This window comes from Maylandia zebra, linkage group LG14 (genome assembly GCF_041146795.1).
Source record: "Maylandia zebra isolate NMK-2024a linkage group LG14, Mzebra_GT3a, whole genome shotgun sequence".
NCBI lineage: Eukaryota > Metazoa > Chordata > Actinopteri > Cichliformes > Cichlidae > Maylandia > Maylandia zebra.
In genome coordinates, this window is record NC_135180.1 from 24,197,174 (window position 1) to 24,216,557 (window position 19,384).

General features: G+C 41.6%; 1 protein-coding gene across 1 annotated transcript in view; it reads left to right on the top strand.

Moving 5' to 3' along the window:
• The first annotated feature begins 860 nt into the window (after positions 1-860).
• Positions 861-19,384, top strand: part of ttc9b (tetratricopeptide repeat domain 9B) — a 40,381-nt gene continuing 21,857 nt past the window's right edge. Inside the window, exon 1 of the mRNA XM_004543600.3 lies at positions 861-1,690. Coding sequence (XP_004543657.1) covers positions 1,228-1,690 — 463 coding nt within the window. The 5' untranslated portion in view covers positions 861-1,227. The remainder of the gene's footprint in view (positions 1,691-19,384) is intronic.

Sequence of the window (19,384 nt, forward strand, 5' to 3'; positions counted from 1 at the left end):
TGAGTCATTGAATAGATGTACCTCGTGAAGTGAAACTACATAAAAGTGAGCGTCTTGGTTTAATAAAAGTGAAGTGTGAATTGTTTGTCAGTTATTACAACACAAACAGAACACTCATTTTATCTTTAGTTAACTGTAATAAACTTGATTGTTTGGCAACCGTGAGAGCTGTCGTGCCTCAGGTGCTGCCCTTCTTTCCAATAAGCAGGAGTTCGAGGAGCGCTACAGGGTGTGCTGTGGATGCTTACTCCTGCTCTGTGGAGAAGATGGTGTGTGGGGGTTTTTTTTTACTTACTCTTGCAGACATGCCTCTGAGGCTGACTGCTGACTTCTAGGTTAACCACACGTCACATCAAACTAAGTGTAATTGACACTTTGTCCCCTTGAGGTCGCTCTCTCCCTCTTTCTCCCTCAGCCTCCTGCCGTTCGTCTCCATCTCCTTGAAAACCTTATCAGCTGAAGTCATCAGGCGCTCCGCTTGGTCCTGAAACGATTACAGGAACAATAGTTATAGTAAAAGCTGGATTTTATTGTGAGGACTGATCACTTCCAATCGTATTATTAATTGACCCTTGAAGAACGAGCCTCGGGCCTAAGAGTAGATAGTTTATAAGGCTATCTTTTTAAATATTTTGCCGAATAGTGTTTAAAATAAATAAACATGCAAATAAGTTGTTGTTTATTACTGACTGATAAAAGCATCTACTTTGCGGTTCATGCAGTTGTTATGGTTGATTTTAATGTGCCACATCACACTAAGAAATAATCGATTATGTCTGAATATTTCCACATTTTCTCTTTTTTCTTTCTTCTCCATTTTTCTCCATGTAAAATCCGAACTGCAGCAACGCCTCACGACTTCTCTTTTTTTCCCACAATGCTGCGCGGTAGGGGCTGTCGTGTGTGCGCTATCTGTGGTGCTGAAGCTGCGCGTGCCTCTGAGGTTGCTACCATACAAATCCACCCGAGCATCCTTCCGCGAGAGCTCCAGCAGCGAGGGATGGTTTGTGGTCGACGCTAGGAGAGATTCAGGATGTTTCTGCCAGCTCTGGTGATGTAATGCGTCTTTTTTCTGTATCTGCTGACGTTCTCCGGGTTATTTCTCGTTTTTTTCTGTAAGTGCTGCACACGGCAGACGCGCCTGAAAGCCCATTTTTCCCTCGGCTCGTCGTGTCTCCGGTGCCGCCGCCTGCCCTGCCTCCTTCGCCGCTCCGTCCTGCATCCTTTATGCACAGCACGCTGCTCCGGTCCTCCCCAACAAAGCACACCTTCGTGTCCGAGCACCATGGCCCGCTCCAGCCGCTTTCACTGAGAGACATGGAAGCCAAACAGCACCAGATAAAGAGCCTGAAAAGCTACCCGGAGACCGGCGGTCGGAGCCTGGCAGCGGCCGCCGGAGGAGACGGAGGAGGGGGGTATCGAGCCGGCTCAGCTGAAATGGAGATGGACTCGAAGATCCAGAAAGCCATCGAGTTCAAGGCGGAGGGCCATCGCTGCTACAAGGAGAAGAAGTTCCGGGAAGCGATAGGCAAGTACCACCGGGCGCTGCTGCAGCTCAAAGGGGTTCATGTCGTGGACGGCACTACGGGCTCCGAGGTCAACCTGCTCAGCCAAGCCGCGGCCAAGCTGACCGAGGAGCAGAGGAGAGCCGTGGAGAGCACCGAGATCGAGTGCTACGACAGCCTGACAGGTGACACGACCACAAACACACTAAAACTCAGAAACACCCAGACCCCTACTATTCCCCAAGTAGTGCTGACACCATTATTGGTTCCGGTTCACCGGGTTCACACAAGCTCCGGGGTGCAGTTGTGTCTCCAGGTGCTGGGATCAGCAGAGGCGGGCGAAACAACACTGGTGCTGAAATGGAGCATGGATGGTGTTTGTTTGTACGTTTTTTAATTGCACATACAAAAGTGGCTGCACGCTGTTTGACCATTGGTGCGTTTATTTATTCCGGTGAGGTCATTTGCCAGCCAGAGAAATTTCACCGTGTGGGCTAAAATAGTTCACCTCTCTGCCAGTTACATGCTCTCAAACAGCCTTTCACGTGGGTTGTTTATTTTTACATGTGTACCTGTAAGAAAAAAGAAAAACATCTGGGCCATAAATACAATCAGGCTTCATGTTTTAGGACATGTTACCATTATTTATGTATGAGGCAAGTTCACCACATGTTGGGGTGATGTAAGGCTGCAAGTTTAATGGCTCCAAGTGTGGAGGGAGTTACAACAGGGTTAACAGAGCTTCACATAACAGCTGCTTTCAATGTTAATCCTCAGTAATTTCATTTATAATATACCAGAAAAGAACAACTGAGAAGAAGCTCATTGTTCATTGTTATAGTCCCCTTATCTCGACACAGACTGTTACATCATTGTTTCTAGTTGTGCAATTATGCACAATCATGAATAAAAGTAGACATCAGAGCTTCAACAATGTGAGAGTTTCACTTCAAGGTTTTAGTGATCAAAATAATTCAGAATAAAATTGAAAGCGATGGAAAAAATTATGAATAATAATGAAGTTCACACATCATTTTAATTATTGTCGTTGTTTTGTTATATTGTTTCGGCAAATTAATTGTACTGAAAAAAACAAGTACACAGAGGTGGTAAGAGTGTAATTATAACTGTCCAAAACAAAAAAAAACAAAAACAAGACACACATTTGCACAATTACTTAAAATATTAGTTGTGTATTTACCATAATTTAATCAGAAAGCCCCACTGAGACTGACGTTTTCAAGGGAGACTTGAACAAGGTAGAAGTCATAAACTCAAAACATATTAAAAACTTAACAACTACAACATAAAATACAGGAGCCACAGCATTATTATGTATACAGTATACAATTACCCACAACAAAACATGCTAGTGGCCTCTCAAGAAAATCATCCACATTTCCTATCCTGCATTCCTTATGATGCTTTTAAATTCAATAATAGATACAGTCCTTTGAAAAAAAAAAAGGTAAAAAGTTTTCACAAGAAAATTCACAGTTTTTCTGCATTTGATTAACTGATCGTCAGTAAGTGTGAGCATCACTATAAAAGCAGAGGTTTGGGCAGTTTGCTGGTCTGGAGCACTCATTTGTGTGTTAACACAATGCCAAAATCTTCCGACAAGCAGACATCCCAAAAAATTCTCTCCACAGTAAGACCGTGTAATGTTCAGAGAAACTGTAAATGGTGTAAGAGTGATGAAATAGTTTTCTATATGACTTTGCTGCTAAGGGTGGTTCTGAATATGAATACAAGTTACTCAATCACAGGATGTCCTTGGTTTTCCACATGAGCATGTTTAATTTTAGATTCCATTTCCAAGCTTAATGGTGTGAAAATTTTGTTTATCAGATTTCTTAGAATTCCCCAAAGCAAGCACTTAGAGGTGTGCAGCTGGTTCTGGGACAGAGAGAGGTGCAAAGGTTAACTGAAAATAGACTGAAAATACCAGTGCTGTTATCCAACAGTGGTTAGTGATGGCTAGCACATCAAATCACAAAGAAAGCAGCTGTGAGTCAGAGTTTGTGCCTGTAATAAAGTGTAGAGTTGCACTGAATCAAGACTCAAAGCTGAAAAGGTGTGTATGTGTATATGCATTGTATCACCATTGTTGATCTCAAGCAGAAAAGTATCTTTCACAAGATTTTTCATATAAACAAAGTAAAACCAATCTTCACTCTCAGCTACATTGAACTTGTCATCTGTACATATATACAAACATGTGTTTGCATGAACTCTTTGATGTAACAGTACTATAAACCATCAAAACCTTGTTGGTGAGTTTTTCAGAAGACAAAAACTTTATAGTTTACATATACAGACTGAAATGGGTGAAGTTGCAGTCTGAGGTTGCACTGTCTGTCTTACAGAGGGAGCATGTGTGTAAATGACAGTATCATCAGCATAAAGATGTAGTTTTGCAGTATTGTCTCTACCAAAGTCATTTATAAAAAGTAGAATAAAACTAATAAAATAAAAAACAAAATTTATCCCAAAACCCTGTGGGATCCCTTTGTTAGCTAAAAAAATCTGATTTACGATCATCTGCATAGACATAGTTTGACTTACAAGGTGGATTATAATTCGGTTAACATTGTAAGGTCCATAACCAATAATCTTGTTCAGCAGCAATTCATTATCTACTGAATTAAACACATTACACACATAAAAAATAACACATTGCTTTGTGTTGTATAGCATGTTTATTATTGGTACTTCATGTTTAAATATTATGGCTATTGTCAGTACATGGACACTGTGACAAACTTACTTGTTTGTTCTTTTAGGCGCTTATAGTCATATATAGTGAGACAGACATAGTCACAGTTATATGCTATAAGATTACCAGTGAACCTCAGTGATAACTGTTACTGATTATCTTGGGTACTTGGATGTGAATAAAAGCAAAGCAGTGTGTTACAACAATGGAAACTGAATGAACACATGAATTATCAGCTTATAGCCAGGCTTTTGTTGGAAAAACTGTGACTCTGGTATTCAGTGTGAACAGAAGATTGTGATAAATGGTCACATTTAGAGGGATTTATGATGATAGTGATTAATGTTGCACAAAGGCACTACAGCAGTTATATCAAATCACCTATAACTCACCTTTCACCTGTGATTCTGGACTGCTGTGCTGGTGTGTCTCGCTGCTGTCCCAGGCGCTGCCCGCTACACATGCCATGATGCACTGAAGGTCGCTTGTTCTGCTTGTCGTTCAGGGCCTGTCTGGAGCCTGTAGGAAGGCCACTGTGGCATGAAGGGAAGGATGGGGGAGGGACTGAGAAGAGGGGGAGGGAGAACAAACAAATAAAGGAAGAAACGAAGGAAGGAAGGAAGGAAGGAAGGGCAAAATGAGAATTAAGAGGAAACAGGAGATGTGGTGAGAAAAAGGAAAAAGGTACAAATAGCAGAGAGAACAAAAACGAGGGAAGAGGATGAGGAGGAAGAGTGGTAGCAGGTGACAGGAGGCCATATTTACCATGGCAACCATCACTGGGTCTTTTCCCTGTTGTTGTTGTAATAACACTACTCCCATTCCCGTCACTGCTGTGTGTGTGTGTGTGTGTGTGTGTGTGCACATGCGCACTCACAGGCTTGTACCACAAAGACATGCCACCACAACCTCGCTGTGCCATCACTGCCTGTAATCACCCCTTGTTCACTCTTTCACAGCCTCCTATAGGATGAATCGATAAACTGAGATCTCAGACACTCATTGCTTACTGTGCATGTTTATTTAAAAGAAAAGAAAAAGAAAAAAAGAGTGCCTATGAAAAAAGGGGAGCATGCCATGGTTTAATCAGTTTAAAGTGCTGACAACAGTGCACACTCTGTAGTAAGCCACTTACTCCAATAAGGTGCATCATGATGTGCGTATGGATCGATTAGGCTATAAAATACATTTACTTTCATTTTCCTGCTGATATCTGCAGTCATGATGATATAACTGAAGATATATGCTCTATATTATGCCACGCCACATTCACCAACCCAGAATTTAACACAAAACCTCAGTAATGCTGGAAAGAAGAAATCTCTAGAATACTTCCTGCCTTTCGTCTGTTACTTGGTTCTGCTTCTGCGTCCTGAAGATGAGCAATAACCTGGGCATTATCTTTTTCAAGCTAAGATTAAATGTTAAGATGTGGATTAATCTCCCTTCGAAAATCTATTTACAGCAGAGAAAGGCTGTATGTGGAAGTGTATCTGTAGTGCAGGTATTTATGGCAAGGAACCTGTTTAATACGTGTGGGCTCGCCGTCTTTTCTTTAAGTCTGGTCCTGTTTGGAAAAATAGTTCCAAACTGAACCATGACTCAGTTTCAAGATACACCTTCAACATCGCCTAGACATCCTCTTAGAATCTATTAAGAGAACTTTTTAGTTCAAGAATTATTTTCTACAATATCTTTATTGATTAGAGTACAACAAAACACAAATTTACAAAGTTTCCTGGTAGAAAGAATGTCAATACATCCATCCATCCGGTTTTTCAGGTTATCTAATTCAGGGTTCTGGGAGAGCCTATTCCAGCTGTCATAGGTCAAAAGGTGGGGTATATTCTGGATAGGTCGACAAGCGTTCACACCTACAGCCTATTTAGTATCACCAATGCTTAACAGAGTAATAAGACTTATTTAATGTAATCCATCCATCCATTCCCATCTGCTTATCCAATTCAGGATTGCGGGCTGTTAGCTGGACAGGTTGCCAGTCTGTCGCAGGGCATTCGATGGCTTCTCTGCAATAATCCACTTTATATTTCTCACTTTGTAAGTGACCCAACCTCTATTCTTTGTAGAAACAACATAAACAGGTCCGTCTGCGGTTCAGTTTTTATCTTCGCTCTGTGCCCAGGTTTAACGAGGGAGATGATGTTGAAGTTTGCAGGGAAGGAAGAGTGCAGCATCATGACTCAGTGATGTGTAGTAGTAGTATTTGTGTGATATCAATCTTTGGTTACACAGGTTGTTAATGAGACTAATTTGTTATTTGTTTTCTGAAAAACTGAAAATGAGATAAACAAAGCAGCAATACAGATCCAATAGCAGCGGTCAGTAGTAATCTCTGTGTAATTATTCTTATTCCGGCCTCCTTGTTGTTTGTGTAAAAGCCTTCAGAAAATGTGAAAGTCAGTTCTCAGCTTTAAAAAGACAAAAGCACCTAAACATCACTTATTGAGTGAAAAAAAGGCACTTCTACCTGGTTACCCAGAGTTTTGCTGGGCAGACAGTGGTCACCGTGGTTATAAGTGAGGAGCTGTCATTTGATTGGCCGGCTGTCTTTGGTTCTGACGTATGACAGGAGAGCAACAAGCAAGTGGAGCCAGTCACACGTGTGCGAGTGATTGCGTATCAGCATTTGTGTGTGAGTGTATGTACCGGGTGTTCGTGCATGTACACAAGCGTGTGTGGGTTTGTCTCTGCTGCACAGGCCTGAAGAACTGCAGCTGGTAAGGTGTGTGTGTGTGTGTGTGTGTGTGTGTGTGTGTGTGTGTGTGTGTGTGTGTGTGTGTGTGTGTGTGTGTGTGTGTGTGTGTGTGTGTGTGTGTTCTTGCTGTAGCCGTTGCTGACATTGCTGAATCTTACTGCGCTGAATGCGTTGGTGTATTTGTGTGTGCGTGTGTACATTCATGAATTGATATGTGTGTCTTTTTTAAGTCCTTAGCTTTGATGTGATGAGGGTAAACATTTCCTGTTGCCATGATATTTTTTCCATGAAAGTAAAGGGAATAAATAAATTTGCTCAAGCTCTGAATTAAAGTATATTTCACGGGGAAATGTTATTCCACTGCCTTCATTCGACATCTAAAGATACTTTAAAATGAATATATTCCAAAGGAAACATGATTGTGGTTGATCCTTAATGAAACGTGACATATTCTCATGGATTAAACTACCCAGCTGTTTATAACAGTTAAAATGAACTTCACACCGACCATGAAGCCCGTCACAGTGTTAGAAGTCACTCTCGGCTGCAGTCCCCGCACATCAGCTGATACTTAGTAAGTATTCAGCTAGTAAATCTCACGCAGGATGCACTATTTAATCTTGCTGTTTTAGCATTCCCCAAGTTGCTGTCTATCTGAAAGCCACTTTGCAAACCACCTTCACCCCATTTACTCCTTTCATGCCTTCATATCTGATAAAATCATTTCTGCCGTGCTCTGCGGGGGCCCTGCTGCAACTCTTCCTGCCTTTTTCAAAGTGGTTTTCAAAGTGTGGAAAAACAGAAGTGATGAAAAATAGAAAAACCCATATCACCAAGAGGGATGAAGACGGAGCAGGAAAGATCAGAGCTGCCCGACTCAACTTAAATATTCTCTGGTTTTAAGCACCTCATTTGTGAGGATTCACAAAAATGCAGTAAAAACTGTAACTATTAACTGTAGTTCTAGAATTAAAACACAAAAAAATCAGTATTTTTAAAGGACAACACATTTCTATTTTTAAAATACAAAATTTATACCATTCAGTAAAAACATAGATTTTTTCTGTATTTTTACCGGATGATAAAAAAACCCCAGTTATTATAAATTTAGATAAAATGTTGTGTATTTGTAGAGATTTTTTTATTTTAAAAGGTATAAAACTTATTTACATGTGTAAAAAGATTATCCCATAATAATTATCTAATAATGATCTAGGACCTAACATATTATCTAATAATATGGCCAAATCTGCTGTAATACAATTAATCAGGCTTAAAATGGCAGGAAAAAAACGTCTTTTTATTTTAGTGTTTGTTCCTACCTGGTGTAAAGATTTAAGTAGACAAAACAAGGGGAAAGGGGGGGATGATGAATGTGCTTTAGAGAAATATCGGCGCCAAGAGTAAGATCACCTGATTCTGATGACAAATGTCCTATTTGCTGGCCTTGTTAAGGAGACCCAAAGTCTGTGTATCCCTGTAGGGCCGTATCTAAATTGGTTACACTACTTCCTCCACCAACGTCTGTGTCTGTCACAGTTTACAGTGGTGCAGCATGCTGGCCAGAGGCAGACTGCCTGCCAGCCCGCCTCAGCCATCCATCCATCCATCCATCCATCCATCCATCCATCCATCCATCCATCCATCCATCCATCCATCTATCCACCCACCACAAACACTGTGAGGCACATACAGAAATAACAGATGTGACTGCAGTTTGTTTGCTCTTTTTTCTTTTTTTCCTGATATCGATCACGTAGGGGCACTTCTGACAGCAGGAACAGCAGTTTTCTAAAAGCGGCTGCAGTTTAGAAGCTCTAGTCATTTTTAAATCAGTCCAAATGTCCACATGTAAGTGCACAGAGAACAAAACAGGGAGCGTTATGGTCTGATCCTGTTGTGAGAGAGCTCGGCCTGACTTTTCATTAACTCCTGCTCGCTCTCAGATCTCTGCCTGAAATCTCCCTTTGTTCCTCCTGACTGGCTCGATCTGAGAGTGAGTCATAAGTCACAGCCTTGGGAGGAACGCAGCAGGAGGGGACAAGTGAAATTGTTTGTTTCATAACACCGGCCACCTTTTTATTCAACTGCTGCGGCTCACAGCCACTTCGCTTGCTGTGTTGAAGATCCAGAAATTTCCACCCACTCGTCACATTAAAAAAATGTTAAAGGAAGGAAAACAAACTGTTTTTCAACAGAACAGGCAAGAAATTAGTATTATTATTATTATTATTATCATTATTATTATTGTTGTTGTTGTTGTTGTTGTTGTTGTTGTACTGGAAACTTTATTCCTCAGAAGATATTTGCTGATAGGACAGCAAGCACACTAAGTGTTTTTGTGAAGGCCTGCTCTGCTGGCCAGCCAAACCAAATAAACGTGGTTAAGTTATAATTTCCTTTATAGAAGGAAATAACTCATATTTAATATAACTTTAAGAGGATATAAGCGCAAAGTTAGTGTTGGGGGTGGCTGTGGCTAAGGTCGCCAGCTAATTGGAAAGTTGGTGGTTCAATATCTGCCTGCTCCAAGTCTGCATGCCAAAGTATCCTTGGACAAGACACTAAACCTCAATTTGCTCCTGATGCTTTCTTTGGAGTGTGAATGCAGATAGAAAGCACTTAGACATAGATAATTGCTTTTATGAGTGAGGTTTGTAGTACAGAGCACTTTGAGTGCTCACCCGGAGTATAAAAGTGCTACAAACTGGTCTATCTACCAGCTAACACTGTAGAGCTGATTCATTTCAGTAAAAAGAAATAATAATACTTTGTAAACTACTTGATTTGCAAGCGAAATTAAAAAATATACAGAATCGCTCAGTCCAAGCAGAGCCGGTATTAAGAAAGCAGCCACAGACAGCATAAATAATCACAGGAGAAAGAAAATACATACGGAGCCACAAGAAGAGCAGCACAACACACATGAAATGACACAGAAGGAGGGAGGACCAATAATCTGTTCACAGATTTTTTTCTGACGATAACTAAATAAAAGTAATGCACGAGCAGAAAAACTATGATTAACCGTATTGAAACTCATCCAATCAGAAGTAAGCTCCTTGTGCAGTAAGGTTAGACACACACATTTGATTTGTCCCTGAAAAACAGGCGGGAAGGGAGGGTTCAGCTAACTCCCACACTCCCCATTCCTTGTGGAAATGTGACAAAATGTCAACGCTTGGGAAGAGAAGAGCAAACATAATGACACATTTCTCATTTGATGCCAAGCAAAGTAACTTGAGTCCAGCGTCATTTTGATTGCGTTATTTATCATTTAGCAATGAAGGAGATTTGTTACTAAAAACAAACCTGAACTCCCTCCTGGATACCAACTTCTTTGGCTTGTAAAACACGTTAATTTCGGTTTCAGTGTAAATGTTGCCGAGCATTTTACAGAGAATTAAAAGACACGAATCAACATACCTGCAAAGACCTGGATGGGGTGTGTCTGTCTGTGAGGATTTAAATCCTCCTGAGGATCTAAACAACGTTCTTGTGAAGTGGAAAACTAATCTGAGTTCATTAAAACTGAGATTTAATCTGCGCAGTAATTGATTGTTTTTCCTTTACTACTTGGTTGCATCAACACTTCAAGCACTTTATAAGCCCTCCTGGTGGTGAGAGTAGTTTGGCAAAGACTTGCTCTCCATCATTACTTTTGCACACACTGGTGCACATCAGAGTTCAGGTTTCGTCTGTTATTCTCTACAGGCACCTTCACATCAACAAGCACAGGATTTACAGATTGAAATTGCTGCAGCAGTTGAAACTAAAATGGTGAATTTCCAGAGGAAAGGGTGGAGACTGTGCACACATTCAGCACTAGCATTTATCATTTAGGGGAGGACTCCAGCGGTTCAGTCATGCCTCGAGTGTGAGGATGAAATACCACCGTGCTGTGTTCATGTCACAGTTCGCAAGATATAACGTTTAACTGCGGATTGACAGGGAAAAGTCCCACTGGCAGTAATCCAAGTCTTGCTCGGTTGCTTCTTAGGTCCTTGCTGGTGTTGCTGACTTCCTCTCTATCACTGTGGTTGCTCTGCTTTTCAGCTGTGACTAACCAGCTGTTTAATGTCTAGCGCGTGGCTACCTGTGGACCACCACTGGACTGTAAAGTACTTTACTTTAATGTGATGCAGTTGACCATAAGCTGGTAAGTGCACTGTGTGGATGCTTTTGGCATCACTATAACAGCCATACAGTCACTTGTTGCTTACCTTGTTCATCTCTCTATGATCACCGTGCAGTCGTCTTCTGACAGCAGGAAAACACACCGTGTCACAAAAGTCAAATCATCTCTGGTGAGTCACCAGATCTCAATCCAATAGAGCAACTTTGGGATGTGTCACATAAATATTGACCAAAAATCTCAGGAATGTTTCCAGCACCTTGTTGAATCTGTGCCATGAAGAATTGAGACATTTCTGAAAGATAAGTGGGGTCCAGCCTGGTAGCAGCAACAACTACAGTGTTAAAATAGTGAAGGCGTTAGATATTATTCAGAAAACAGGCAGAAACATGAGCATTCATTGAGAGTCCAGCTGGCCTTTCAGCCTTTCAGCCGCCTGCTTTATTTTCTCCCATTTGAGTAGGTAGATGTTTTTTATTAGCTAATTTTTCTGCCTGCCTATTTATGATGAACCAATAGAAACCAAAAAAAGTAAAACATCAAGCCGAAGTATTCGCAAACACTCGAAGGGGAAAAGTGCGGTTACTACGTTACACAGTTACACTGTTGTTTTTTGTTACAATGTGCTTGATAAAGACAAATGTATTAGCATGTGTCCTGCCTCGGGGACATCCGACTGTGGCCATAAATGAACTTTTGAACCATGACATGCAATTACAGACCTCATATTAAATTTAACGAGCCTTTAATGAGCCTGCTGGTGACATCAACATCTGTTACCACTGGACCAAAAATAAAAATCGTTGCCTGTGTTTCGCTGCAGTCATAAGACAGATTGTTCTTTCTCCACTTCCTCAACACATCTCAGCCTCTGAGCCCAGTCATGCTTCAGATGGGGGCTGTTTGGGGCCGCACTCGCATAACGTCAGCGATGTGTAACACCACAGACGGAGTGATTTTTACCAGTCCACTCTAACACGCTGCCAGAGAAGAACCAGTGCCTGCTTACAAAAGCGGAATAGAAGAGAAAACTCCTCCCTTTCATCTACTGCCAGCTCCGTCACCAGGGGACTTGATGGAGTGCATGAGATGAAGCCAGGAGGAAACGAGAGGATAGAGGGGTTAATACGAGGCTGGGAATGGAAGAAGACTTGCTCGGAGCTTTGGACAGGAGAAATGTGATATTCAGACAGTGCACTTGTACTATATAGAGGGGGATGATGATGAGGAGTAAGAGGAGAAATGGGAGGGATGGGGTGAGGTTTTTTTGTTTGTTTTTTTCCTCCCTCTGTGTGGTTACGTCTGCCATTAAAGGGACGGCCACAGCAGAAATGTGAGAACGTGCCAGAGCTGCAGATGGCGTGGCATTGCTGTTGGGTGTATGGCTGGCACTCCCTCTACTGTACCTCTCACACTGTACCGTCTCCTCTGAATTACCTCCTACCTTATAGATAGGGCATTTAGAGGAAGGGGGAAGGGGTGAATCAGCAGACGGTGATGGACAGGCTCAAATGGAGGGAGGTGTAAAACAAAAGGAGTGCAAGAGGCTGGACGGCGCTCTTAAATGTGATGGGATTATCAGAGAGTGGAGGCAGGGCACGGCTGTAAAGGAGGAGGGGAGGCAGGAAAGGTTTGACCTCCAAGCAGTAGAGGGAGAGTTTACAGAACTGCATTTTATTATGTTTTTCTTTCAATTCTTACTGAGAAATCCATTTCAGACCAAAACTGATTTATGCCACAGCTCTGACAGGCCCAGATGACTCGTGTCAAAGGAGCAAATAAGATTGTCAGGAATAAAAGGAGGAGGCAGCAGGCGGAGAGGCGGAGAGGGAAGGAAAGAGGAGACGAAGTTTTTCTTTTGATGCTTTTTGTCATGATTGCTTTTGGATTGAAGTCTTTTTGCTGTTAGAAGTATAGTTGGCACGGCTGCGTTCTTAAATCCATATAGATTAAAATCAGAATAGAAAACAACGCAAATGTAGTGGCTCTAAACTCTCTGTGTGATGAATCAATCGCAGCCGCGCTGTTCTGGCTCAAACCTGCCATTTATGATGATAATAACCGAATTATACCGAGTATGTCGCAGCCAGCCTTGTGCTAATACACTCCCAGAATTGCTGCTATCAGAGAACGGCATAATTCAGTTAACTGTAACTTTAGCAGCTCGTTTAGCAGACGCTTCTTACGAAGCTACAAATGGCAGATGGAATGATGCAAGACACAGATATGGGTTTAAAATTAAAAAATAGGCGAGCCTTTAGTGGCCAAGAAACCAAAGAAGGCACCGGTGGAGATAGTTAGACCTAAGCAAAACTAAAAAAAAAATTTAAAACTACAAATGGCAGGAAAGCAGCTAACTCTGAACATGATAACAGAGGCGGGAGAAATTAGACCCACAACAGGAGTACTCCCATCTGCTCCCTTATTTCTCCATCGGTCACCATATTTGATTTGGCACAGATTTGACACCTAATGCAACCATCTTATTCAGAGAAAAGAAAAAGTCTGTTAAATGCTACTTTTTATCATTGTTTTTGTGACTTTAGCACATTAGCACACTACAGGATGGTTGTTACAATTACCAGCTGTTGCAGTTTATCACTGTGAACTTTATTTCTTTTGGCAATTCTTTTTTTAAGTAACACAGCAACAATTTGGACATCATGCTGGGGTAATGGAAATGATGCATGTTTATTTCTTTTTTTTAAATCTATTTTTAAATCTCACAAATGAATGAAAAATAACTAAATGTTTTCTATTTATGAATATTAATGTGGTGCATATGAGCCCTGCGATGTATGTCAGTGCTGTTACATTACAACCTGGGCCATGCTGCACAAAACTCATCCCACACACCTGTAACATCATTCTTATTATCATGAGCGTGGAATAGAAGATAAAAATGATTAAGAATTAAACATGTAACTTTTAAAAGTGGTAATAAAGGAAGTGCAAATGTGTATAATTTGGAGGCGTTTTGCATCGTATAGCAAATAAACAACAATTTATATTCGATGATTACCACCAAAACCTGTGTGGACTTCATCACCAGGTCCAGCTTCATATCATCAATGTCAACTCATACATTTATCAGAAAATAATACTTTGTTATGCCAAAAGCTGGGTTTACCTGTGTTTGACCTGTGAGTTAACAGTACCCACAACAAATATCACAGGGTCCAAAACACAGTAAATGCAATAAAACCCCAAGAATAGAAGAAGAATAGATTAAACTTTAGTGCTGTTATACAAGTACAATGTAATGGAGGCAGCAGCTCAGGGGTAAAAGCCACCTTTAGCATACTGTGCTCAAAAAACAACAAAAAAAAAAAACCATAAAGCAAACAAAATTACCACATAAGTGCATTATATTTAATTTTGAAATGTAATTTAATTTAATTTTAAGCGATCACAGGATAAAGTTTTTGAGGTGTGTCCAACACGACGGTCCGAGTGGAGAATAACTGCATTATTACACAGATAACACAATTTTTTTTTAAACACACCGACAAAAGTAAAAAAGAAATGAATAAAGAAAACTGGCTAAATATAGTTAGAAGAATAAGCAAAGCTGCGACATGAGTCCACAAGAAACAAAGAGGAAGAAAAACAGAGCACGTTTGCTTCAGATACTTCTGTGTGCACAGTTTAAGTGTAGCGCTCTGTGTAAACTACTAAACAGTGTAGTCCATGGCTTTTGACGTGCACCCCTCTGACATTTCATTGACCTTACGCTCTGCTTTGATGCTGCAGATTCTCTACTGTAACTTAAGGCAGCTGACGGGAAACAGGTAAGGGATGAGACAGGAAGTGAAAACCAAAACAAGACAACAGGGGAAAACTATAAAGAGAGACACGCTGAAACCACAAACAAGCAGCCTCACACGAAACACGACACAGAGGTAGCGAAACACAGAAAGGGAAACACTAGGGAGGCTAGAACGAAACAACATAGCCCAAAATAGAAACCGAAAACTAAATGTAACCCTGACACTATATCAGCGCTATTTGTGCATTCAAAATGAGGTGATTCCACCACATTAAAAAAAAAAGCTAATCTAGTTAGGCTTTATTAACACAGCGGGAGAAAGGATGTGTTTTACCAGCTCTTCTTGTCCATGTGTGTGCGTGTAATGCTGAATGTGCGTATTCTTGACACGAGACCTCCTCCTCCTGACATGAACTGACAGTTGTGTGAAATAATGAATAAACTGAACTTGTCTGTCAAAGCTAGTTGAAAGTCACAAACACAAACCCTTTCCTGAGATAGAGGGTGAGCGTGAGAGGGGGGCAGATTGAGAAATGCAGAATATTCATCCTCTGTAAGCCACCAGTAATGAGAATTTGCTGAAGCTATTTGCGCATATCTAACACCCCGTGCTCCAGCGGACAGTGCAGAGTAAACTCATTCGCTGTTTATATTTATCCGCAGAGCTCCAACGCTGATAATATAAATAAATACTTTTTTTTTAAAGCCATGCTGGTCGCTATCTGAGCCTCCCCTCTCCTTAAACACAGAATGCTTTATAGCGTGCCTTGCCGGGGGATGACATTGAAAACGTGTCCTTGTTAAACCCCATTTGTGACGGGGGTGAAATGCTGAGCCTGGGTGAGCCCTGGTTATGTTGATGCATCTCTGAGGGTGGTCTTTTGATTGTTTTAATTAAAAGAAAAAGAAAGAAATGACTGTTGAAACGTTGAATTTAAAGTTGCTGTATTCTGTAAATGTAACAATAAAACAACAACTCTGCAGTCCCTCTCTGCTGTAAGGAGCGTTAACCTTTAAATGCGTAGCTGTGGTTGCTGGTGGCACACTGGGGAAGAAGCACTCGGCTCTGCAGCAGTCCTCAAACTGTTTGTCTGTAATACTGTTCAAGCAGGTTTCCAGTGTTACTTCATGATCTCATCGCTCCTTAAATACCTAAACACAGTATCTTATTGTCCCAGAAACGTGACGGTGCTGCAGCAGTTTACAGGTTTAGTTCAGAGCGCCGTCTTTCGTTGATATTTGAGGGTTTTGATGCCGACAGTGCTGCAGCTGAGGCTGCTAATGATAAGTAATTTGATTTATTGCCATTCATGAGTCGTTTAAAGCTAAGCCTAAAGTGTGACACTAAAGGACTGAGCTGCCAGACTGTCAGTGAGAAATGACGAGGGGAATCTTCCACCTGCTCTTCAGTTTAGTCATTATTGAACTTATAATGAGTAAAATGATTATCAAACTTGTACTTTAACTATAACATAAACACATAATAGATAAAGAGCATATATATGACTATATAAATTGATTTAATGAAGATATTAAGAATAATATGATAACTTCATATACACATTTGTGCTTTAAAACAAGCGCTAGTTAATGCAAATGTTGTGCTCTTACCAGCATAATGATATTTAATAAGCAGATCAGTATAACTTATGTAAGTGCCCAGTCACTAATGAACTCAGGTTTGAAAAACACATCATACATTGCCCAGCCCATTAAGTCTACATACCAATAAGGAATCAGAAATGCAACACTGAAGATATTCTGTTTGCTTTCATCCTGTAGATTATTAGGAGCTGGAAAGTTAGTGGTGCAAGACGACTGAAACACAAAGAGCACCATTCACATTTCTAACAATACAAAACAGGCTGGAAAGGCTCGTGGAAACATGGCTTTTCTGTTTATTTCATGAATTAATTTGGCTCTTTGAAATCTGAGTTTTCTTCTGCTCCAATTTTCAGTGATGAGTGACATTTTAGGTCACACGCTGCATGTTTGTGACAATGAAACAGTCACATTTTGTTTGTATTCATACACTGAACAAAAATATAAACGCAACACTTTTGTTTTTGCTCCCATTCCCCATGGGATGGACGTAGAGACCTAAAATTCATTCCAGATACACAATATAACCATCCCTCCCAAACAGTGGTCATAAATCAGTCCAAATGTGTGGTAGTGGGCACATCTGCTATATTGAGATAATCCATCCCACCTCACAGGTGTGCCACATCAGGATGCTGATCTGACATCACGAGTAGTGCACAGGTGTACCTCAGACTGCCCACAACAAAAGGCCACCCTGGAATGTGCAGTTTTGTCTCACAGCAAAATGCCACAGATGCCACAAGCAATGAGGGAGCGTGCAATTGGCATGCTGACAGCAGGAATGTCAACCAGATCTGTCGCCCGTGCATTGAATGTTCATTTCTCAACCATAAGCCGTCTCCACAGGCGTTTCAGAGAATATGGCAGCACATCCAACCGGCCTCACAACCGCAGACCTCGTGTAACCACACCAGCCCAGGACCTCCACATCCAGCAGGTTCACCTCCAAGATCGTCTGAGACCAGCCACCCAGACAGCTGCTGGAACAATTGGTTTGCACAACCAAACAATTTCTGCACAAACTGTCAGAAACCGTCTCAGGGACGCTCAACTGCATGCCCGTCGTCCTCATCGGGGTCTTGACCTGACTCCAGCTCGTCGCCGTAACAGACTTGTGTGGGCAAATGCTCACATTCGATGGTGTCTGGCACGTTGGAGAGGTGTGCGCTTCACGGATGAATCGTGGTTCACATTGTTCAGGGCAGATGGCAGCTGAGAATGTCCCAGTTCTTGCATGGCCAGCATACTCACCGGACATGTCACCCATTGAGCATGTTCGGGATGTGCCTGACCGGCGTATACGACAGCGTGTACCAGTTCCCACGAATATCCAACAACCTCGCACAGCCATTGAAGTGGAGTGGACCAACATTCCACAGGCCACAATTGACAATCTGATAGACTCCATGCGACGATGTGTTGCACTGCATGAGGCAAATGGTGGTCACACCAGATACTGACCGGTTCTGGGTCCCCAGACCCCCAATAGCGCAAAAAACTGCACATTCCAGGGTGGCCTTTTGTTGTGGGCAGTCTGAGGTACACCTGTGCACTACTCATGATGTCAGATCAGCATCCTGATGTGGCACACCTGTGAGGTGGGATGGATTATCTCAATATAGCAGATGTGCCCACTACCACACATTTGGACTGATTTATGACCACTGTTTGGGAGGGATGGTTATATTGTGTATCTGGAATGAATTTTAGGTCTCTACGTCCATCCCATGGGGAATGGGAGCAGTAACAAAGGTGTTGCGTTTATATTTTTGTTCAGTGTACATAAACTTCCCACACCACCCAGAAGTAAAAATCTGACACAGTTAAAGACCAAAACACAATCCAGAAATTCAGTTTCAGGAAAATACATCTGACGTCCAAAATCGGGCATAAAGCCATATATGAGGAGAACGTCACAGAAAAGATAACATTTTCAACAAGTAACAAGAAAATGCTGCAAGGTTTAACTAGTGTGGATGACTTATTCAGGAGTCTTGAACCTGCAGCTCCAGGGCCACATGCAGCTCTTTTGTCCGTCTCGAGTAGCTCCCTGTGGGTTTGACCCAGATTAATATTGATGTAAGTGATTCTTTACAGTCTCCAGCTGCAAACGTGTGCAGCTGCATCTGTCTCCTGGTGCTTTGTCCCCTTAATTTCACTGAACTCAGACACGCTGGCTTGCATGGATGTACACACATAAAGAGCTTATAACGCGCTACCATTGGATTCCAGACTAAAAGACCAAACAAGAAAAACAGATTTGAAAAGTGTGTGGACAGATGTCGCCACGATATTGCTCGTGTATACTTAATTGGCCGCATCACCTTCATATTAAGGCTTAAAGGTGTTTTGCAGCTCAATAAAGATTTTCTTTGGTGAGACGTTGCTCAAAATGGCTCATTTCATAGTAAATATTGCTGAACATTGGAAACAAGTGTAACCACACAACAAGAAGAACGGCTAAGAGTGAAAAACAAATTGGGATTCACTTTTAGAGCAACAACTGGAGGAAACCTTGGAGAGGCGAGGCTGAGGTGGTTCAGGCATGTGCAGAGGAGGATATTTTGGATAAAGCAGGAAAAGGAGATTCATGTAGTGGAGGAGGACATGCAGAGGATTGGTGTGACAGGAGGTGGATGCTGGGGATAGGGGGAGATGGAGGGAGATGATCCGCTGTGGCGACCCCTGAACAGAGCAGCTGGAAGAAGAAGAAGGTGGCTGTTTAGTGTGACTGTGTGCTCGAGTTATGCCCTGATCCATACTCTTTAAAGCTGATTTATCTGCATGCTGTGTTTTCTGTAGCCTTCATCCTACAAGAAGGTTTCTAAAGGTGCTGCCAGAACATGTCAGTATATTATTTTTTGGGAAATTAGAGAAGCATGCGCTTTACTTCAGGTACTTGGCGAAAAAAGCTATTATGAGATCCTGAGCCAAA